The sequence below is a fragment of the Planococcus citri genome, chromosome 3 (genome assembly GCF_950023065.1).
Source record: "Planococcus citri chromosome 3, ihPlaCitr1.1, whole genome shotgun sequence".
Lineage (NCBI taxonomy): Eukaryota > Metazoa > Arthropoda > Insecta > Hemiptera > Pseudococcidae > Planococcus > Planococcus citri.
The window spans coordinates 8,452,385-8,476,861 of record NC_088679.1 but is presented as its reverse complement, the minus strand read 5'-3'; the positions used below and the strand labels follow the sequence as shown (position 1 = coordinate 8,476,861).

Genomic DNA, 24,477 nt, shown 5'->3' with positions numbered 1-24,477 from the left:
CTTTCACAGGGTTGCACAGGATAGAATCGAGTGGGAGAGACTGCAAGAATCCTATGCCCGTTTCTGGGCCTAGCGGAGACAGGTTCTATTTTATAGTTTACTCGTTAATTTTGTAAAACTAATTTTAAGAAAATTATAATAATTCGCTAATAAAGGATTATGTACTTTCCTCTGGCATTTCTTCGCGCTATAAGTAAGTTGTGCACTCGCATGAACGTATATCGTTATAGGTTTGAATTATATACGATGGAAACGTTTACGAAAAGCATAGGTATCTTTTTTATTGATGAATTTAAATGCTTTTTAAATCGCACCGCGTACGTATACTTAAACGAGATGTTCAGCTTGCTTTAATTAAGAAAATATTCCGTAATTAAAGTGGACAGCGGGCGAGTTCCGAACGTCACGATGACGTCATCGTTATGACGCGACGAGACACGTGACGCTTCACTGTACCACCGTGTCCACTGTCCATAATATCCATTGGGCGATGTACTTGTATATTCTCAATTATGTTGTGTGTAGGCAGGAATACTGTGTGATATGATAATCATAGATTTGTTGAGTATTTTAATTCTCATAGTTTTTAAGGAATGTGCAAAATGCACGATGCTGCAAGTTGCAATTAACGCAAATTACCCACTTGAACGCGATCAATTTTTCTTCATAAATTATCAATTTTTCAACGCAGATTAACTTTAATAATGATTCGATGCGAGAGTGTATCATTTCGTAACATAATTTAAAAACACTCCACCACCCCCCCCCCCAAAAAAAAACACTCAAAATCACCACAGAAAATGTTTGCATTAAATTAAAAATTGAATTCTAAACACGGTGTCTAATACACAAAATTTCGCACTTTTTCCGTACATTAGATATTATTTTCAATGGTATCAATTCAATTCACCCCCTCCCTCCATCACGGAGTATGAAAATTTTCAACGAAAAAAACATCAGTCGCAAAAACTTTTTCTTTTTTTAATGTTTTTTAAAAATGCACTTTCGGATTTTCATTTTTGAAAATTGAATGTAAGGAAGACATTTTGTTGCCCCAGCGAAGTGAGAGTGAAAGATTTTGAAAATATACGATTTATGTGAGGACAATATTATATGTAAAAAAATTTTGTGAACAAACTGTGGACGCTAAAAGGCCTAGATTCTAAGGCGTCCTTAAATAAAGATTTATTCAATTCAATTCAAAAAATCCGTTTTCTTTTCAATCTAAGTATTCCGATTGCAATCTTCCTTCAAAATAATATATAAAAAAAATTATTTCTCCCACAATTTTGAACAAATTATTTTCGTGAATTTAGTAAATTTTATAATGAAAAATCAATTTTTAGCATTCTAAAAGTTATTGATGTTGACATTTTCATCCTTTTGCCTTAGATTTGGTCTCGGCTCATTTCTCTCCCCTTCTCTATTTTTTTAAATGCCATTTTTACTACAAAAAAATCAATTTTTTTTTCAAAATCTCAATAGGATACGTTTACTTTTTAGTGTGGATTTAATTCGACCTTGAACTCATTTTTGAAAATTTTCAACTTATCTGGGTTATTTCTTGTATGTACTCTTCAAATGAAATTTCAATTCATTTCCCTGCACATTTTTGTTCCTAAGTAAAAATCGATGTTTTGAAACAAAAATTGAGGGAGGCGAGGTTCATATGTAGAGCTGAAAAAAAAACTTGTACAATGGAGTAGCGACTAAGGGGCGTCCAAAATTTGATTCGATGGACATATCTCGAAAATGAAGTTTTCTAGTTTTCTAAGGTAAAGTGCACTGGGGAAGTCAGAATTCGTGGTAAGTTAGAAAACTTGCTCTAGCGCCTAGAGGTTTAATACAGTATGACACAGAAGTAGTGCCCGGTGGCTTTTATTTTTAAGTGGAAAGAGCTAGAGAGATGAATGAAGCGGCGTTGAGTAGAGAAAAATAAGGGCTTTCAAAAGCAACCTTGAAAATTTCAGGCCCACGCACAGGGTGTCCACAAATTGAAAAACCGGTTTGGTCAAAAAATTCAAACTGGTTTTTATTGGCGCAATGTATTCTACACACTGAGGCGACAAAAACGTGATATGAATTTTTTGAAACCGGTTCGTTAATTTGCAACCAGTTAACAAAAAATACCCAAAAATTGTAGATAGAGAAAAAAGTTTGAAACAAAAGTTTTAGAGCGTGAAAAATTACACAATTCTGTCTAATCACATTTTGAAACTGGTACATTGGTTCGCATTTAGCAACCAGTTTTTGACAATCACCTAAAAATTGAAGATAGAGAAAAATGCTTGAAACAAAAGTTGTAGAGCATGAAAAATTGAACCATTTTCACTGATCGGATTTTGAAACCGGTTCTTTAATTTGCAACCAGTTATCAAAATTACCTAAAAATTGGAGATCGAGAAAAAAGCTTGAAACAAAAGTTGTAGAGCGTAAAAAATTACACAATTCTGTCTAATCACATTTTGAAACCGGTTCATTGGTTCGCATTTAGCAACCAGTTTTTGACAATCACCTAAAAATTGAAGATACAGAAAAATGCTTGAAACAAAAGTTGTAGAGCGTGAAAAATCGAACCATTTTCTCGGATCAGATTTTGAAACCTGTTCATTAAGTCGCAGCAAGCCATCAAAAGTTACGTGATTGTAAGTTAATTAGCCATTTTCAAAATCTGGTCAGCAAAAATGGTTCAATTCTTCACGCTCTACAACTTTTATTTCAAGCATTTTTCTGTATCTTCAATTTTTAGGTGATTGTCAAAAACTGGTTGCTAAATGCGAACCAATGAACCGGTTTCAAAATTAGACTAGACAAAATTGTGTGATTTTTCAAGCTCTACAACTTTTGTTTCAAGCTTTTTTCTCGATCTCCAATTTTTAGGTAATTTTGATAACTGGTTGCAAATTAAAGAACCGGTTTCAAAATCCGATCAGTGAAAATGGTTCAATTTTTCATGCTCTACAACTTTTGTTTCAAGCATTTTTCTCTATCTTCAATTTTTAGGTGATTGTCAAAAACTGGTTGCTAAATGCGAACCAATGTACCAGTTTCAAAATGTGATTAGACAGAATTGTGTAATTTTTCACGCTCTAAAACTTTTGTTTCAAACTTTTTTCTCTATCTACAATTTTTGGGTATTTTTTGTTAACTGGTTGCAAATTAACGAACCGGTTTCAAAAAATTCATATCACGTTTTTGTCGCCTCAGTGTGTAGAATACATTGCGCCAATAAAAACCAGTTTGAATTTTTTGACCAAACCGGTTTTTCAATTTGTGGACACCCTGTGCGTGGGCCTGAAATTTTCAAGGTTGCTTTTGAAAGCCCTTATTTTTCTCTACTGAACGCCGCTTCATTCATCTCTCTAGCTCTTTCCACTTAGAAATAAAAGCCACCGGGCACTACTTCTGTGTCATACTGTATATCTGGCGAAGTGCTACTAAGGTGACTTGAGAGTACTGCCCCTACTTCATTACAGCGTAAAAATTTTCACGATCCAGTTTCATTTTAGATGTCTTTGGTTCAATTGTATTTTGTTGTTGTTTTGAATTTGTTTTCAAATACAGACTTTCTATCTCTTAGTTTTTTGCATATATCGGACAAACCGTGCATCCTAATGAAAATCTGATGAGAGTGATCTCAAAGAGAATTAAACTCTCTACAATTTCTTTGAATGCAATTTTTCTAGGACGCTCTTTTTGTGAGCTACACCTCTGCAAAGTTTATTCTGACTTCCTCCAATTTGGGGTAAGTCAGAACAGTTCATATTTTATTCCACTGAGTGAAAGCTACTGTGTCAATCTCGCTCAAATTTTCACCATATGTTAAGAACCCTTATGGGAACCTACATAATAACTTTGATCCATATTGGTTTGTTAGAAAGGAAGTAACAGCTGGTCAAAGTTAAAATTGCGAAAAACGCATTCTGGCTTGCCCCGGTGCCCCTTACATGAAACCAATTATAGTATTGGGAAAACGTAAGCATCCATTAAGAGCTCCGTTCAAAAAAAAAGCACATTCAGACTGGTATTGTTTTTTTCAAAGAAGCCGACTTTGCATTTGAGAAAGTAATTTGAGCAAAATTTCGAAAATTCAGCTTTATTGAATAATTTGTTGAAATTGTATAGCGGAAAGCAGTACAGCCGAAAACCGAAATCAACAACTTCTACAATGACCTAGAAGAAGTGATGAGCTGCTCAAAAAACAACAATGTTGTGTTTTTAATGGGAGACTTCAATGCCAAAGTTGGGAATGATTATGGCAGTCAAGCTGTGGGGAGGTATGCACTTGGAGAGCAGAACAAAAGAGGTGAAATGCTTGTAGAGTTTGCAGAAAGAGTCGATCTAGTAATATGCAATACTTGGTTCAAACAGCATGTAAGAAGATTATACACAAGGGTCAGTCCTGGAGATTGAGTCAGAAACTAGATAGCATTACCTTAATGCCAAATCCAAGTATGTCCATCCAAAAAAAAAAATCGTCTTTTAGCATCACTGATAAGACTCTGGGATGCCCTGAATTGAAAAATTTGCATCGGAGTGTAGTAAAAGTGCACCAAGAAAGATGCACGAAGCTGACCTATGTTCAATCAGAACTCAACGAACCCTTCCGAACATATCCGAACCTTATCAGTGATGTGTAAAATCGTACTTTTTTTGTATGGACATACTCCGATTTGGCATTAAGGTAACAATATGTAGACTACATATTTGTAAAAGAAAGATTCAAGAACACAGTGAAGAACTGTCATACATATATATCCTGGTGCTGACTAACTCTGACCACAAGCTATCAGCTGCAAAATGCCAGATAGTCTTGAAGAACCAGAAGAAGAGAAAAAAACAATACCAACAACTTGACATCACAAAAATTAAATCAAAAACTGTGTGAAAGAAATTCCAAGAAGAACTGGAAAAACAAAAGGAAGACAAGTCGGAAGAAGAATAAGATATTGAAGAAAAGTGGTAAGCATAGAAACAAAAGGTTAAAACAGCAGCAGAAAAGTCTACATATTAAGGAAAAAGAAAACACAAACCATGGATGACTCAAGAGATATTGGATCTGATGGAAGAACAAAGAAAAGCAAACAGACCAAGTAGTGAATGGAGAAAGGAATTTTTGGGCCACTTTTGACTCAATTTGAGTCAAAGACCAATTTCACTATGTTATGGAGGATAATTCTTTTCTATGAGATTTCATCACTCGAGAACTTTTTGTACAGGATGCCCAGAAATATTGTGAACCCCAAAGAAAGTTTTTTCTTCAAAATACAGGTTGGCAACGTGAAGTAGATGCATATGATTGGCAGGATTTCATCACCTCAGTCTATCTCCTGACGTTCTGGGAAGGTGAGTATTGGTAGGGCTTATATCTATAACTACTATAGAATTACTATATTTTGTAAGATGTGTAGTATAACTATATAATAAGATATGCATTTAGTTCTAAGTTTTATTTAGTGTTAGTTCTAATGTTTATTAGCTTAAGGTCCAGTTTATTATTATTTTGTGTGCATCTGATTTTAAAAACCAATGTGTAAAAAATTATGATGTGATATTCCTCTAATAAACTTGCCCCACCCCACCAGCAGGTTGGGGAATGGGGAACCCAGAAAAAAATTCTAACAACCAATAGTGTGATTAACTGAAACATTTAGCAGGAAATTTTTTTAGGGGTTCAAAATATTTCTGGGCACCCGGTATGATTTTTTTTAAATTGTTCGAATAAAGGCAAAGGAAAAATTCAATGTTTTAACATCTTTCACAGCTCACCAAGAAAAATTTTCAAAAATTGAATGAAAAAGCTAGTCAGATGTCACAACTTGCAACTGTTTTTCATTTTGAACAAATTCAATTTTTTTCAAAATTTGTAATGAGTAAACAAACCAGGTTTGGGCATTGCATGGTGGCTAAAAAAAAAATTTTGACTTTCTGGCCAATTTTTATGCAATAAAATTCGAAGCGTTCGGAAATTGTAACCCCACTTTATTATGCTCCAAAAAAAGTTAGAACTGTTCAAAGTTCACTAGGTAGGTACTCAAAGTTTTTCAGAGGTAAAAAAGCTGCCTTGATTCATCACTGGTGCTATGAAAAATTCTAGTGGTATCTAAACTTTAAACGGCTACAATTTTTTTTTTTTAGATCAAGATAGAAAGGCGAGATCACGATTTTGTAACCTTTTTACATCTAATGTGGTTTTCATGCAACAAATTTCAAGATATTATACACTTGAAATCTGTACCTTTTTATCTCATCATCAGAGAACAAAAAATGTCAAAGACAAATAAAAAGTTTCATCGCTGACAAAAAAATCAACACCAGAACATTCAACGTGTTTTTCTCAAAAAAAGTAATTTTGGATGAGCGTATTTATTTTTTTTTATTTTATTTTTTTTTTTTTTTGAATTTTGAGTGAAATTAAAAATCTTTTGATTTTTCCAGTGATTTTCAATTGAAAAAAAAAACCTTATTGCAAAAAAATGAGCGAAAATAAAATCGGAAAATTTTTAATTTCTCTAGAATATCAATATAAATTTTGTATTTTGAGTTATTATACACGTAAGTCTGGACAGTGGACATCGAATTTCAGCTCGGTGGGACACGCGAAAAGAAAGGTCAAGAATTCCTAAAATTTTAGACAGCCTGTTTTGATATTTTCAAAATTAAAGAAATTATTTTCCGAAATCCTCATTTTGGAACAGAAAAGCAATAAAGGCGAGAGAAAAAGCGTTCAGAAATAGGTAATAAAACGACGTTATTTTAGGGTTATTTTTCTAGCTTTGGGATTTTGACGAAATTTAGAGGACACCTATTGAAAAAAATGCAAATTATATTCAGGTTAATGTTGCCAAGATTGATTATTATTTATATCATTAAATTTAAATACTGTTCAAAAGCTAAAAATGCGCGTAAAAATATCGAAAAATTGTCACGAACAACCCTTAATAGCATAAAACATTCCCACAAGTTGGAAAAAAATTTAATAAGAAACTGTTAAAGATGGAAATTTCCAACTGGAATCAAATTTGGCCCTTTTGGCAGGAGTTGAGGGTGAAGCAATCTGGAAATTCGATCAGACCACAAAGGATCAACTTCCACCGATTAGTTTCAAAATCAGAAAACAGGGCAAAATAACCTATTATACTCGGCTATGCAGTTTCCTTTCATTTCCTCGTCTGTCGTACATGTTCATTTTGATGGCCATGTTGAGTTCTGTCTGGTGCGTAACTTTACTACTCGGTAATTTAACATCCACTACCCACCTGTCTCAATGACACAGCCTTGACAATCAGACTAACGTAATTCGTAATGCTCGATGACCACTACTTTTTCTCGACTCAATTGTCCAATCCAATGCACCGAAGGCAGGCGGAGCAATGTCGTCAGAGGTAGGGTAAACCACACGATAACTAGTTTTCGATAATTATTCCATTGTTTTTACTTCTTTCGACCAATGAAACGAATTCTAACGTGAGAAATTCGCTGCAAATACGTTCCGCGTTCTTATATAAACTATAGCTTTAGAAACTGACCAGTGACCATTGACCAGTTCCACGATGTCCTTGAATACGAATAGGCAATTAAGACACATAGTGTATTGCCGAATTACGGAGTAAGTAAAGTGCTCGACGACGTAACGTTATTTGCTGACGCGACGTGAATTTCTTGGAAATTAACACGCGTACTAAAAAATTTGTTATTCGACGTCTTACTAATTGAGCTGTCAGTGAAAAAAAAATCGCCTTGAAAACATGGCGTATTCGAGTGGTCAGTTCGAATCAGCGGTTTTGCAAAGCTGTCGAAATTGTTGCAAGGGATACTCGCGTCGCAGAAAAAAGTCTATAACAGAGATGAGTGGGGTATAAATTCGATCGCGTGTCTGGCCGATAGATGAGTTAGGCAGGGATACTTGGATGTGCAATAGAGAAACGAAATGCTTAACCATGAAAATAATTACGTCGCTCGTCCATTAGGGATATTTATTTATTTTCGTTTGGAAATTGGCAGAAAGAGACGGAGAGAGAAAGAAAGATAGAGAAAGAGCGATAGGCGACGACGACGAGCGAATATTCTATTCAGTTAACCTTTTTACAAACCGGGGTCAATAAAAAGTAATTATCCGGCAGACAATAAAGTGGCCACAGGGCGGTGATATATTTGTGCAACGCGGCTGCGAAATAACAATAATACTCTCATTACGATAACGTTTGTCGACTTGTTAACTGCGAGCTTCCTTTTTTTCTCTGTCACTTCATCTCGCTCTCTTTCATCGCTCACTCAGTTTTGATTCGCTATTTAGTTTAGCGAATTAGTAAGTGTCAGCTTGTCTTTCTCGACGATACTGCTAAACGCGACGTCGCGCTGCTATATAGCAGCCTTGGAAGCGAATTAATTTTCAACTTGTGTTTTACGCCGTAATGGTTGTAAATCAGTTTAAATTAACCCTCCCTTCGTCCTTCGTTCGTCGCGCATATCGAGGGAGGTTCTCATTGCGTGGATTTAGTATACGACGAATTAGTCAAATTACAGTCCAAAGAAGTGAATAAATATACGCATGCTTAAAGAGTTTTGACCATAGAATACGTATTTATGAAGTGAAGGTGAGTGGCCTTCCTGACGAGTATAAGTCTGTCTGCTGATTTTGGGAGATTTGGTGGGAGAGGGGGGAGATGGAAGTCAGACTGGAAGCATTTTATTAAATTAAACGGATGCTTGCTTTGAACTTGAACGACTTCCATCAGTGGCGAATCTAAAGTACATATGAGACCCAGTCAGTAAAACACAGAAGAGCCCATTATAAAAGTTGTCATCGAATCCATCCTCCCCTCCAACCTTCTTCATGTTTATCTCAAACCAAAAACTGGAATTTTTCGATTAAGTTGAGTTTTGGAACCTTTGGAGTTGATTTCTCAACTCTCGGATAATTGTAAAAGTTTGAACAGCAGAATCCATTCCCATAATTATTCTAGTTATGAGATAAAAGGCAATCGGCCCAAGCGAACCAATGACAAAAGCTTTTGAAAATTTATAATTCTCGAGGTTGAATATAGCAATTACAGGATGTTCACTCATTTGTGGAAATAATTTTCCCTGACTTTTCCCGGTTTTCCAGACCAATTTTCCAGATTCTTGAAAAATTATTTACACATGCAATCAGGTGGGCCGGGGGGGGGTGTCAATTTTTTTCGAACATCATGATCTCCAAATATCGTTAATAGATCTACAGTTCTGCCCTTTTTTCCAAGCATGACTGTGTGCTTGATAAGGTGGCCTTTAACTTATTTTTAACTTTATGGGATTTTTTTTTTTTTTTTTTTTTTAGTGGGAAAAATCAAGATTTCAACATGCTGAGCTCAATCGATGGTATCAAAATTTTTAAAAAGAGGGGCGTTCTGTTAAAAGAACAAAAATTGTATTAATAATTTGCATTCAAGCATAGACACAATGGAAGCCTGATGCAAACCTGCAGTCTTCATTGAAAGCAAGATACTAACAGTCCCATGTAGGTACATACTGCAAATGAGTATTATGGTAAAAAATAGAACAATAGAACTCAAGACACCTTCTCATACGTATGATATGAGACATCAAAATTTGGCAATAAGTGAAAATTTAAGAGAATAATGTTGATTTTATGGCTTCTAAACATGGATGCCACCGATATTAAATTTCACGATAATCAAATTGATTGATTGAATAAATGAGCTATCGCGATATCACGATAATCGCGATACTAACAACTTGCATTCTTTTCCGCTAGAATCGCTAAAGTAAATGCGAAAAATCGGACACTGCGCATGTCAAAACTGTGGGTGGAGTTCACTTCCAAAAGTCAACACCTCCCTCCAGTTTTTAGCGTAAATTTCTTGTTGCACACTAGCGATCCTTACAGAAAAGATCGCAAGTTGTTGGTACAGGGTGCCCAGAAATATCTAGCACCCCTAAAAAAGTTTTCCACTAAAATACTTTGGTTGGTCACAGTGAATGATGATAATGATAGCACATGATTGGTTGTAGGACTAGAGAGATAACACTCCACCAATCATATGCATCTATTTCACGTTGCCAACCTATATTTTTAATGAAAAACTTTCTTAGGGGGTACTCGATATTTCTGGGCACCCTGTATTGTGATATCACGATAATCGCGATAATAGAAGAAAATTAATCGGCTCATTAGCCATCAATAGTATCAGTGGTATCCATGCTTCTAAAATATATAATAAAATCCCTCAGGAATTCAAATCTTTGACTTTATATTTTTTTGTCTTTTCATCTTTTTGTCTTTTCGTCTATTTGTCTATTCATCTTTTCATCTATTCATTTATTCGTCTTTTCATCTTTGAGATGTTAAATAGCCCAAGTGAAGCAAGGGCAAAAAATGGACAACTTCAAAAAGAAATATATATTTTTTTTAATGACAACATTACTCAAATTTAATCAATAGTTTTTTGAAATTCCAGGCCTCGTACCTTTTTTTCTGAAAAAAATAACCAAAAAAAAGTGACAAAACATAGGCAATACTTTTTTAATGCAAAAAAAAATTATCAAAAAAAACAGAACTTTTCGTTTTTAATTAAAATCTAAAAATGAAACTCGATAGAAACTTGTTTAATTTCAGCAAAAAGTAGGACATTTTGGCAATTCCCTTTTCCAATTTTTGCCGAAAAAAGTTGAACTACAAAATATTTGGCCACATTTTTTTTGGTAATTTTAGACCAAATTGCGATTTCTGGAAAATGAATACGAGACTTTTGACAATTTCAGCAAAAGAAACTCTTTTTTTTTAGCAATTTCTGGTGAAAAAAACAACACATGAGAACTATTATTGAAAAAGCAATTCTTAGCATCTTTTTCGCAAAAAAAAAAATCTTGACTATTTAGGCTAAAAGCGAGACTTTTTGCTGTTTATGACAGAAAATGAGACTTCCACAATAATTTCAGTAAAAGGCGGGGTCTCTTACAATTTTTGTAGAAAACAAGACTTTCCGGGAATTTGGCAGACCTAGTAGGCCATTGTCATAGAAACCCAAGACCATTTTTTAGAGCTCTACTGAACGGTTGAAAATTTGCAAATTCAGGTATTCCAACAATATTTTTCCAAAAAAAAGTAACTTTGGCAACCTTTTTTCACCAAAAAAGTAACCAAAAATTTTCAGTTTTACATCGATATTCATGTATGAAAATTGAAAGCAAAAAATTAACAGGGGAGGGGGGGGTAGAAACTTTTATAACATGAGAAAAGGGCCAATAAAAAGATCAAAAAATTAAATCTGGGGGCGAGCTGAACGTTGTTCTTATTTTGAAGTCTCTCGTTGTCTGAAGTATGTTGTTATTTTTCGGAGTCTCTTCTCTGGTACCCTAGGGAAGCATTCCCATGTACGAAGTCTCTCGTTGTATTTGTAAATATGTTTATGCGTTATGTTTATGTATTATGTACTTAATTATATGCTATCTGATGTTGAACTGTTCCAGGTAGAACCACACTCTGCTGCAAACCTTGCTGTCCGGAGGCAAGACACCGTTCGTTGGTAGCCACCGAGTTTGTCCCGCTGCTGGGTGCCTCTACCAAGGGGCAGAAGTGAAATAAATAAAAAATAAATAAATTAAAATTCTCGGCACCTTCTCCCGGGGCCGAGGATCCCTTGAGCGAGTTGTCCCCGCATGAGTTGTGGGTTTCAGGTTTTTGGGCTTGGGACTTTCGGCCATGTCGGGTGAAGTGAGCGCGAGGTGGTCTGATAGTGAGCGGCTGGTGAGGTTGGTGTTTAGGAGAAATGAGCAGTTTCGAAGTGCAGTATGATAGGAAACCAGCTGAATGGGAGCGGGACTATTCCGACTATTCCCCCCTACAGAAAAATTTAGGTGAAAAGTTGTGACTTTTTGGGAAAAATTGGATGAGCAGGAAAAATCAGAAAATTGCCAAAAATTATGGATTTTTACTTCTTGAATTATAAACTTTCAAAAGTTTTTGGTCTCGCTTCGCTCGGCTCAGATCATTGTTCTTTTTCTTTCTCTTACCAGTGTTGGAGAGTAGAAAAATTGACTTCTCACATCAAAAATAATGTTGCTTTACTTGAAATTTTCCAACAAAAAAAAAAAGGTCCATTGGCGTTGAAACATCTTGTATTGAAAATTGAGTATTTTTTGTGCCTCACAAATTGTAAACTTTCTGAAGCTTTCAATACACATTATTAATTTTTTAGAAGGCAGTTTTGGCGGATTTCCTTCAGAGCTGATGCAATCACAACAAAAATTCAAAAAATTAATTTCTTCGCCATTTTTCTCGCATAAATTGATTAGTTTTGGTCAATTTTCTCTTCTCACGATGTGTAACCTGGATTTTCACTGAATCGTCAATTTTTTCCATGTTTCATAATTATTTCTATTTTAAAAAATTACCCAAGCGAAATTGTCGATTTCATCGAACATTTTACAATCAAAAATTGAAAGAACTACGCCTTCAAATGTTAAAAAATGAGATTTCCACGCATGTGAATACAATCTACCTTAGCACATACAGACAATAATAACTATACCTACCAAAAAAAGCTCACAGTTCGCACTCAAACTATTCCATCATGACATCATCAAAGCTATCGAGTAAGTAATATTCAAATGAACATTATTGATAAGACATAATACACATAAACCTCGATCAATACACAAGATAAAAGGTCAAAATCACTTCAGATAACGCACACTTTATCGCACATTAGGTACAAACCAAACCTTGCAATAAATATCAGTAATGTAATGAATGGCGTAGGCTGAAAAAATTCCTATTTTTTTCATAACTTTAGATCATATGTATTATTACTCCAGGATAGGCAGTATAGATACTGATGGCTTTTGAGAATAGTGAAAAAAATCGTCATTCAAGTGAGAAAATCCACATAAGGAAAAGCAACTCGGGATGGGAGATGGGGACACGTGCAAACATACATTACCACCAATGAATAGTCGACCAAAAGCACAGAGAACGGTAAGTAAAATATATAAATATACACGAAGGAAACATCGACAATCTGACAATAACAAAATAATAAGGAAATCGTGGGTGGCTTTGTATTAACTGATGGTAAATTCGGTTAGAGTTCAATACGCGGAGTCGATTTCTAATTGGCAAATTAAATTACAAAGAAATGTACATAACGAACAAGGTTTTCAAATAACATACTTGATCGTTCATTTTGTATGTATGTAGTATGTGTATCCCAAATACGAATTCCAACCATATAGGATGCTTTTGAATCCACTCGAGAAAAAAAGAAATGACGAACGTAGGCTACATAATATTGAACATTCTACATCACTTTTTTTTCTATAATAATAATAATACGCAAAGGGAAAAGAATCACTTAGGTACCGACAACAACAACGGATTTGATAAAGAAAAAAGTAAACGCTCACTAATTTAACAGATAGGTACGGGGAAAAAATTCAAAAAAGAAAAAAATGGATAAAAGAGAAAATCCCATGTGTCAATAGGACGATTAGAGCGGTTAAAATATACGCCGAAAAGTTACTACATCTTTTGAAGTTGGCGTCAATAAATAATCATCGTACGAGCAGCGCATTGACATCGATCGTCACATTCGAATAGTAATAATATACATTGTTGATCGCTGAAGACGGGTAAAAATTGCGGTTTCCTTTTAATAAGAAGCATACCGGTGAACACGCCGCCACCGCTAATAACCATATTCGTATGCATTTCTATGTATACGTAATATACAAATACAGCGATGTGGTCTGCTGTCGTAAGGAACTGCCTTTAAGCTTCCAACATGATTGTTGAAGGTTTGATGCGGCAGCGGCAACGATCGCGACCCGCAATTAACATTTAAATGAAGCTCGAACGCGAATAGAAGACTTCCACACAAAAGATCATTTTTTCGATCGACGGATCCCTCGATACGCCCAAAAAAAAAAAAAAAAACGAGGGGAAAAATACTAGCACCTTAAACTGGTTTCATGCGCGACAATTTATATACAGAACACTCTCGATATAAAAGCAGAACAAAACTAACGGCCAACATTTCGACACAAATTGATAAGTTTGAGAAGAAAAATTTATTTTTAAACGTAATCTATACTAAATGTATACAATATGACCGCTGAGAAAAGTTCCAATAAAATTTAACTGTTTTAATCGGCTTAGAGCGTGACGCGACCAATGATTCGATAAATGAGCTGAAAAATTTTCAAATTAGGTAGATTCACACACACGTTTTTTGAATTAAAAATCTAGGTATTCTCAAGCGGCGAAGGGATCGTTTCACTATAGAAGCAACATGGTGTGGTGAGAAATTAGATACTTTAAGTTGAAAAACACTGATTTAATGTAGGTATGTGAAGACGAATGTATAGGTATTGTTTTATCGCAGGGTGAACTTTGAGCGCAGCTAAGGTAATTTTGATCTGATTCCTACAGTTCAGTAATATTTTACTCACTGGTAGAACTGGTTTAAAAAAAGTTCTACTTGAAATTATTCTCGTTAATTTCTTCATATTTCCCATTAAATATTCGCGAAGAAAAAATTATTTCAGTTTTCTATCACACTTTTCCGGATACGACTTTTTTGTAATTCTATAACACCCAACTTTGTTGATAATGAAAAAAATTACTTCCAGATTTCTTTCTTTAAGAAGGTAAGAAGGGGGGAAAGGGGCAAAATTTTGCATGTCAATTTTTCGTTTCATTTTCCAATATCTTTGGATATTCCAAGATCTTTTTTGGAGGGGGGAGAGGGGTGCCCAGCTCTCCAGAATACTTTTACTTTTCAACTTTTTATTGGTAAGAAAAATTTTGAGAACACTTTATAACTCACTTCTTTTTTGATGGGAAAGGAGAGATATCAAAATTTTACACGTAAATTTTTCACTTTGCTCAAGTTTTTGAAATTTTTTGATTTTTAAATTTTTTTAGGGGTTGTTGACAATATTTTTGCCATTTCCCTTTTTCTTTTTTCTCAACATCTTTTGAGTCTTTTTTAAAACCAAATTGTCATCATACTTTTTAGCATATCTGTTCTTGAAAAAAAAATCAAAAATCAATTTTTTGAAAAAGAAAAAGGAAACAGAGGAAAAGAATTTTTCAAAATTTTTCGTAATTTCTCCATTTATTAAATACATAAGAGTAGAAAAATGGGCAAATTTTGAATTTAGAGTTGCAAGTTGGCAATTGGGAATTTTGCAATGTTTTTTTTTTTTCAAAATTCTACATTTGTAGGGAGGATACGAATTGAAGCATACGTTTCCAAAACGCACCAAGTCCAAAAAAATATTGATAAGAAATTCATTAGTCCAGTCGGTAAGGGGTTGGACCCGAACAAAATTCCCACAAAAGATTTTTTTGCTTTAAAAGGTCTAGGATGGTGTCCTAAACAACATATCCGGAGCCGCCCCCGATCCACCTGGTGCGTTCCCCCCCACAGTGGATTTTAGCCCCCCAAAACACGTTTTTTTGCCATTTTCTCCCCCGCGTTGCATTTTAGCGACAAATGAGGTTGGATACAAGAATCTACGTCAAATTTCCGATCTAATGATGTATCAACTTTCCCCGTACGTTCAAGGGGGGTGGAACTACAGCCATTCAAAAAAGGGGGGTTTCCTGAAAAATACATAAAGGCTATAGGCGTCTAAGAGGGGTGAAATGGTCTCCGAAAGCGTTCGAGTTGATATTAGCATGGACGGTGAGTACCATTGAGACGCTTCCGCATGAAAAATTTCAGATCAACACCCCCTCCCCTTTTTGAGGAACCCCCCTTTTCTGAAATTTCAATAACACTTTTCTCAGCCCCATTTCAACCGATTTTGAAAATTTTTCAGTATGTTGTGGACATCCTTAGGAGGTACCCTCACAAAAATTTTCAGCCACCTCCCCTCATATTTACCCCTCAAAATGGCGTTTTAAACTTATTTTATGCTTTATAACTATAGTCAAATTTGAGGGGGCCAAGCGCTCTGGAGAGGGCTAGATGAGTGTAGCAAAAAATCTGACGTCATATTCGTGCTCAGCGGTATCGAATCATAAGAAAACGACATCCTATTCATTGATACTTAGTTATTTCCCCCAAAATTCCCATTTTACCCCAACCTCCTTGCGACACATTTTTACTCCATTTTGAGGGGTAAATATGAGGGGCGGTGGCTGAAAATTTTTGTGAGGGTACCTCCTAAGGATGTTCACAACATACTGAAAAATTTTTAAAATCGGTTGAAATGGTGCTGAGAAAAGTGTCATTGAAATTTCAGAAAAGGGGGGTTCCTCAAAAAGGGGAGGGGGTGTTGATCTGAAATTTTTCATGCGGAAGTGTCTCAATGGTACTCACCTTCCATGCTAATATCAACTCGAACGCTTTCGGAGACCATTTCACCCCTCTTAGACGCCTATAGCCTTTATGTATTTTTCAGGAAACCCCCCCTTTTTTGAATGGCTGTAATTCCACCCCCCTTGAACGTACGGGGAAAGTTGATACATCATTAGATCGGAAATTTGACGTAGATTCTTGTATCCAACCTCATTTGTCGCTAAAATGCAACGCGGGGGAGAAAATGGCAAAAAACGTGTTTTGGGGGGCTAAAATCCACTGTAAGGGGGGACGCACCAGGTGGATCGGGGGCGGCTCCGGATATTTTGTTAAGGACACCATCCTAGACCTTTTAAAGCAAAAAAATCTTTTGTGGCAATTTTGTTCGGGTTTGCCTCCAAAAAGTGCTATACCGACTGGCCTACATGGTACTTGGTACAATTTGGAAACGCAGAAATGGCCCAAATTGGCTGTTTTTTTGATATCTTGTAGCCAAGACCTTTAGGCACAACATATCAAAAAATCTGTCATTTTGGGCCGCAACTTTATGCTAGATGGCCTTGCAAACTCAGAATCTTTGAAAATGGAATTGGTGTTTTTTGGAAACGTATATGCTTCAGTTGAAAAATTCCAAAATCGGTCAAAAAAAACTAAGGACTTTCTGACCAAAAAAAAGGACATCAGGACGTACAAGCAAAAAGCAGGACAGCTGGACTTGCAGAATTAGCACGTAATCTGTCAAGTAAAAGGAAAATGACCGTTTTTTTGGCTAATCAGTTCGAAGAATTTCCACAATTACCTACTCGATCCAACAAAATTATACAGTGATTTTTAGAACTTTCAAAATTCTACGTTGATTTTTTTAGCATTTTAAAAACGCATCAGTATGTTTTAGAAATTTTAAAGATGATGTTGAAGATTTCAACAGTGCAACAGCTCAATAGCAGATGAATTATTTGCATAGGCCTATTCGTCAATATTCGAACGTTATTACTAAAATTTTAATTTTTTACCTGCTTCATCATCAAAACGGATAAAAATTTCATGCATGACAATTTTTTCAATTGTAAGTGATTGGATTGTTGAAGCAAATTCAGAAAATTATTAGAAAAATAAAACCAAAAATGGAACACAGAATCGTAATTGAGAAAAAGGTCGGTGTTTCTGATCGATTTTGGAGCCTTTTTATATGAAAAAATGGAAACATTTTCAACCAGACTATCTTTCCATTCTGAAAAAATAGCAACAAAGGACAGGGTGTCTACCAAATACAAAAAACAAACATAATTATCGTACCTTTTTTCGTAATTTTTTTATAATTATGATAAAATCACTTTTCTTTGGTAGAAAAAAATCAATGTGCAAAAACTTTTCAAATTTTCTTCATTTGATTTTTTAATTTTGAAAACGCTTTCAAAATTTTGTACGTTTTTGAAGGTTTTTCGTAGGTACTTCTTCAAGTAAGTTTCCAATTTCGTACTTTTTTTTCGTAAATTAGTAGTTTTTTGGCCCGTAGACACCCTGAAGGAGCATCGAGATTCAAATTCAACGAGCTTAAATTAGGACAAATCGACATATCACATAACACACAATATTTCATAATTTTACGTTTTTTTGGGAGGGGGGGGGGGCGAAATTAAATGGATATTCATTAAGGTGTCAATTCAAAACTCAAGTTAGAAAATTATCTGAACTAGACAAAGCTAAATCAAAAGAGTCTGTAATAATTACCTATATTTCCAGCTAAGCTTTCAGGTACTAAAGTGCATTTTTAAATTTTTTGGTGAATTTTTCAAAATCAAATTAGCGCCAAAAATGTGAAAAAAAAAAGGTGTAAGGTCTCCTCTCCAAACAAAGTTTTGAATCATCGATATGTTTTTACCTCAATTCAACTCAGTGTTTAGAATTTTCTCCAGATTTCAAAAGAGTAAATATCAGAAAGTTATTTTGTTAATTTGAAAAGCAAAAATTTATTTAAAACATTTATTTCATCATTTTGATCCGATTGAAGGTAGTTTCAAGCAGTTCTGGGACCAGCACTCTGCAGCCACATTTTGAAAATTCCAGATTTTTGGGTACCTATGTAAATGAAGAGTGAATTTCAGTTTTTCAACATTCATTGTAAGAAATTCTATGGAAATTTCAAAATTCGAAAATCTGCCAAAGCCTCGATCCAGAACTGTTCAAAATGATTTGAAAATCAAAAATTATTTACAGAGGGGCAGATCAATGGAAAATCAACCTAAATGAGCAAAAGTCAACCCATGTTACATTTGGTAAGAGAAAATGTGATTTTCAATACTCGGTCTATATTAAACAGAGTGAAATTCCAGCTGTCAGCCATGCCAAATACAGTAAAAGTCGCTTATTATTCTAACAGTTAATGCTATAAATCGCTTTATGTTATTAAAATCATTCGGTCCCGATCTTTTACATGTCATTACATTGAAATTCCATCGGTTATTGTAATTAAAGCATCGGATAATGTTATAACTATTAACTGATTTTAATGCGTTTTTTCGCATTTTGATACAGTTTTTATGAGGCACTGTATTGACCAGAAGAAAACTCAAATCAACCTGAAACTCTGCCAAATGTACTGGTTGATTGGAGATCATTCAAAAATGAAGACTGAGAGTAAAAGAGGGACATATGGGATAGTGCTAAACCATCAAATCAAAAAATCATCCAAACTGTTCAAAACAAAACTCTCCGAATAATTACAGGTGCAAGATGGTTTCAAACAAATGAAGCACTACATAAGGAAGTGGGTGGATGAAGTTGTTAGTGAATATACAACAAAGCATGAGAAACAACTTCATATATGCACATCAACCCAGAGGCAATTCAACTGGTAGATGCTAGTATGACGGTTAGGCGTCTTATACGTCAAAAGCCTCATGACCTAGTAATGTAATATAACCCTTATGTATTCAGCAGATTGGTTTACTGGAACAAATCTGCTCATGTTACTGAATAAATTTAACGTTAAATTTATTACTTATTTAAGAAGTATCTTAAGATTTAAAGCTCAATGAGAGATAACAAATGGCGCAAATCGCTGCAGTTCTCCGAGTGCATTTGTAGGAGAGATAGGGGTGCTCAATGTTTTGAGGAAAATTAAGATATATGTATAATATTGTGAAGTTTGAGCGAGTTGACTTGAAAAATACAAATGGTATACACTTTTGGAATTTTCACCAGTTTGTAGGCCTATAGAAGAGCTTTTTGTAGATGTGATAAGAATCAGTGTTGCCACCTTTTTGAGCACCAAAAATTGGCTGAAAAAATTGAAAAATGATATTATTTCTTTATGGTGTCCACGCTGAAAAATTCTGAAAAAATTACCGCAAAGTATACCTTTTTATACTGATTAATGTATCAAAAAATTGAGGTGATTTTTTTCGTATTCTCGACTTTAGAAATTCTAAAGATTACCAAAAAATAAATTTCTTTCCTTAAAAGCTTGAAATTGCGCGAATTGACGCATTCTCAGCAATTTTGCATCATAATAACCTTATTTTCAAAAAAAATTCGCCATTCTAGTCTAGTTGGAGGTTGAAAAAATAATTTAAATTCGAAAATCTCGAAATTTCAAGAAATACCAAATAACCTCGTATTTGATGAAATAATATTTAATAATCTCGTAAAAAAATTTAATAAAAAAATTCACACAAGATATCAAAAATGAAACTCGTCAACAAAAGAAATACTCAACACCATCGTTATTTTAAGAATTCTCTTCAACAACTAAGGGCCTCTTTCGACGACATCAATTTTTCACATTCTTCTCCTAGAATACCTTTGAACACGAGATAATGATGATTGAGCTGAGTCTGCGTATGCAACTTGGTTTTCGTACCCAGAGCTCCGTGTTGAGTACCACATCCATAAAACACTCTGCGAATTCTACAATGTACCATGGCCATTGCGCACATCAAACATGGCTCTCTGGTAACATAGATATCATAACCGGTACACAAATACGGTATTTCGTCATCTGGTTTTTTACGCTTCTCAATTTCAACATCTTCACCGAGCTTTTCAGCAGATCCCGAAGCTTTCACGTCGTCCGGTTTTAGTCGACTGGGTAAAGTATCACACTGGTTCTTAGCCACCGTATCTAAAGCTGCGACCGAAGCGTGTAATGCTGGATTCGTCAGACGATTATCGAATCCTGATCCCATAATTTGATCTCGTTTAGGATCCACTATAAAAGCCGCACTGTGAGAATTATTTTTTCTAGCTTCGTCTATGGCCATTCGCATGTATTTATAATGCTTCGTGAGCTCATCTTGCGAAAAAAATTGCCCCGATAACATAGATTCGAGCTGTTTATCGGGATGAAAACCACACGACCAATACGAGCTGGCTTCTTGATGCTGGCGTTTTGATCTCAAAGGTCCCAACGGGACTTTGGCCGAACAGATGACACTATCTAACTGAGGTAGTTTATCACGAACCAATCGCGAGCATTCGGATTTATCGATTTCGTCGGCCATGGCTAAAATCACCTCGTTGCCTTTGACTCGTTTCAAGTGACCTAATCGAGTAGGCATTGGCAATACGGTTTTTAAATCTTGTATCAAAGTGCCAATAAGGCTTTTATCGACGACTCGGCCTATATAAGCGTCCGTTAATCGAACGCCACCGTGACACTCGTCATCTAATACGACCTGAGGTGCGGCCAACACCGGGCATTGGTTCGGTTTCAGTTTCTTGTTTGGTTGGTGTGATTCCATCGAATATGGTGACCGGCAGTGCGATCTGCAAAGTATAAAAAACCAACTTCTTACATAGGCAATTTCGTCGTAATCCCAGGCACACATACACATCGTAAAAACAAAACAAACAAAAAACGCATGAACGCATAAACATAATTTTCGCGAAATTAAAGGTATTTTTTTTATTGCAGGCACAGGTAAAGTTTCATCAGTTTCTCAATTTTTAGAAGATTTTTGAATCATTCTTCCCTGAGAATGCCAACAGGCGAAAAAAAAAATGAATCGAACAAAACAAAATCGAAAGAGCATACAAAAGTATACCGCCAGCCAAAATTCCAGGAGCTGAAGTCCATCGTTCGATTTTCGGTAAATTTTTGAAAATCAGATTCGGTACAAAAATTAGGGAAAAATCAAAACTGCACCAAATCGGCTCAGAAAGCTGAAATTTGTAATCATACTTAGTATCCAATGAAATTTTTTTAAATGAAAAAATCACTACTTTTTCACTTCTTTTTTCAACCAAATTTTCACAAAGTTCTCACTCAATCTCCCCCCTCCCCCTCCTCTCCATATACGCAAAAAAATACGCAACGTTGAATTTTTTACAGAAAAATTTTCAAAAAAATTGAAATTGGAAGAAAATTTGTATCTACGAAGTATTTTTTAATTTCATCAATAATGAACTTTTTTTTCAATTATTTGAAGGTTTTTGTTGCTCGTTTGAATCTTTTATTTTTTCACTTCCTTTTTGACTAAATGCACTACGTTTTCACTACTTTTACTACTTTCACTACCTGTTAGATACCCTGGTGATGTACCTAGCTATTTTTGACACCTCGAATCGATCGAAAATAGTTTCAAGGGTGTTGAGCAGTTCTGAATCCTCCTGCAGCAAATTGAATTTAGAAACCTGAAATTTACTTTATAGGTTGTAGTTGTACAATAATTTCAACACGACGAATCGCTTGGGGGCAGTTTTCAGTCGTTCTGAAGCCTTCAGAAATATTTTGAAAATTCCAGATTTTCCAAAGGTGCCATATAGTCCGACATATGACAATAGGAGTAATTGCGCCTCCCCCGGCCGATCCTCCGGGTCAACTTTTTTCTTAAAGGGGACATCCTCAGGAACATTTTAAAGCAAACTTGCCAAAAAAAAGTTGGCCTTACTTACAAAATGGCGGCCATTTTGATTGACAGGTCAGCCGAAATCGCAGATTTTGCGTTTTAACATAGGACTTGCACGAACTTTTTCAAACTTTACAAAGGTAGATCGAAAGATCATGCAAAGATTTATCACCTGTCAAAATTTCAAGTGCTAAAGTGCGTTTTTCGATTTTTGGTGAATTTTTGAAAATCGAATTTAGGCCAAAAATGAGGGAAAAAAATCAAAATTTTACCAAATTGACCAAGAAAGCTGAAATTTGGGATATACCCTATTTTCGACATGCCAAATCGATTGGAAACGATTTCAACCCGTTTTGAGCAGTTCTGGAGCCTCTAGCAGATTTTTCAAACTTGAAATTCCCACAAAATTCCATCAAATTGGAGTTGTAAAGCTAAAATTTATTCTAAAAGCTAATTTCAATACGCAACGAAGTACCGCAGGTGAATTTCAAGTCGTTTTGGATCCTCCAGCGACTTTTTGAAAATTCCTAAAGCCTCCAGCAGATTTTTGAAACGTGAAATTTCCCCAAAATATCATTAAACTAAGATGGAGAGTCGAAATTCATTCTGCAAACTAATTTCAATACGCTACGAAGTTGGCTGCTGATGAATTTCAAGTCGTTTTGGAGCCTCCAGAAACTTTTTGAAAGGTTGTATGACGTTTTTTTTTTTGGAAAATTAAAATTTCCTAAAAGTAGCTGGAAGCTTAAAAACAATTTGAAACCACCATGTAGTCTGCGAAGTAAATTTCAGCTTGCCAACTCCATTTGATAAATTAATTTTGGGGAAATTTCAAGTTTCAAAAATCTAAAAAAAGTCGCTGGATGCCCTAAAATGACTTGAACACACCTGAAATCGCCTTCAGAGGTTGTTAAAATTGGAGTGTAGAGTAAATTTCAGATTTCCATCTCCATTTGATGAAATTTTGTAAAAATTTAAAGTTTCAAAAATCTGCTGGAGGCTCCAGTAATTTTCAAAAAAAGTCGCTGGAGGCCGTAAAATTACTTGTGCCCACCTGAAGTCGTCTTCAGAGGGTGTTAAAATTGGAGTGTAGAGTAAATTTCAGATTTCCACCTCCATTTGATAAAATTTTGTGAAAATTCAAAGTTTCAAAAATCTGCTGGAGGCTTTAGGAATTTTCAAAAAGTCGCTGGAGGATCCAAAACGACTTGAAATTCACCTGCGGTACTTCGTTGCGTATTGAAATTAGCTTTTAGAATAAATTTTAGCTTTACAACTCCAATTTGATGGAATTTTGTGGGAATTTCAAGTTTGAAAAATCTGCTAGAGGCTCCAGAACTGCTCAAAACGGGTTGAAATCGTTTCCAATCGATTTGGCATGTCGAAAATAGGGTATATCCCAAATTTCAGCTTTCTTGGTCAATTTGGTAAAATTTTGATTTTTTCCCTCATTTTTGGCCTAAATTCGATTTTCAAAAATTCACCAAAAATCGAAAAACGCACTTTAGCACTTGAAATTTTGACAGGTGATAAATCTTTGCATGATCTTTCGATCTACCTTTGTAAAGTTTGAAAAAGTTCGTGCAAGTCCTATGTTAAAACGCAAAATCTGCGATTTCGGCTGACCTGTCAATCAAAATGGCCGCCATTTTGTAAGTAAGGCCAACTTTTTTTTGGCAAGTTTGCTTTAAAATGTTCCTTAGGATGTCCCCTTTAAGAAAAAAGTTGTCCCGGAGGATCGGCGAGGGGGGGTTGCAATTACTCCTATTGTCATACGCCGGACTAATAAAAACTGTCCAAATCAACTTCAGCAGGTATACAAACGTTAAATGGTACTTTTTAGTAGCCTACTTCACCAAATTAGGTGTACATACACTCTATTTTTATCAATTTTTTTTTTTTTCGATTCAGAACCGAGTATTTTTCTAATTTTTAATCATGAAACCATTGGAGAAATATACAACAGTTTCGATCTGGCAGAAATCGATTTTACAAAAATTAGATATTGTTCAAAATGATCGCTAACAAGCACCAATCGCGTTTCAACCACATATGTATATTCAATTTGATCAGTTTTTATGACATTTTTTTAAAAATCTGGAATTTCTAGAATACAGCTGGATGCTCCAGAACGGCTTGAAACTACCTACAACCAAGCACGTATCTTGAAATTGGAGTATTGAGTAAATTTTAGCTATCCACCTTCTTCATTAGGTAAAATTTTATGGGAATTTCAACTTTTAAAAATCTGCTGGAGGCTCCAGAATTGTTCAAAACGATTTGAAACCATTTATAATTGATTTGGGCCTATATGAAAA

General features: G+C 35.1%; 2 protein-coding genes across 5 annotated transcripts in view; both read right to left on the bottom strand.

The window, feature by feature from the left end:
- Positions 1 to 24,477, bottom strand: part of gem (gemini) — a 79,845-nt gene that overhangs the window by 35,464 nt on the left and 19,904 nt on the right. The window contains exon 1 of one of the 4 annotated variants that reach the window (XM_065356542.1): positions 13,175 to 13,916. The exons of the other annotated variants lie outside the window; for them this stretch is intronic. The gene's annotated coding sequence lies outside the window, so the exon portion shown is untranslated. Of the gene's footprint in view, positions 1 to 13,174; positions 13,917 to 24,477 lie in introns of those variants that run through there. 4 annotated transcript variants of the gene reach the window in all.
- Positions 20,054 to 21,052, bottom strand: LOC135839076 (probable inactive tRNA-specific adenosine deaminase-like protein 3). The gene has a single exon (XM_065354943.1). The coding sequence runs from the start codon at positions 21,050 to 21,052 to the stop codon at positions 20,054 to 20,056; it is 999 nt and encodes a 332-aa protein (XP_065211015.1).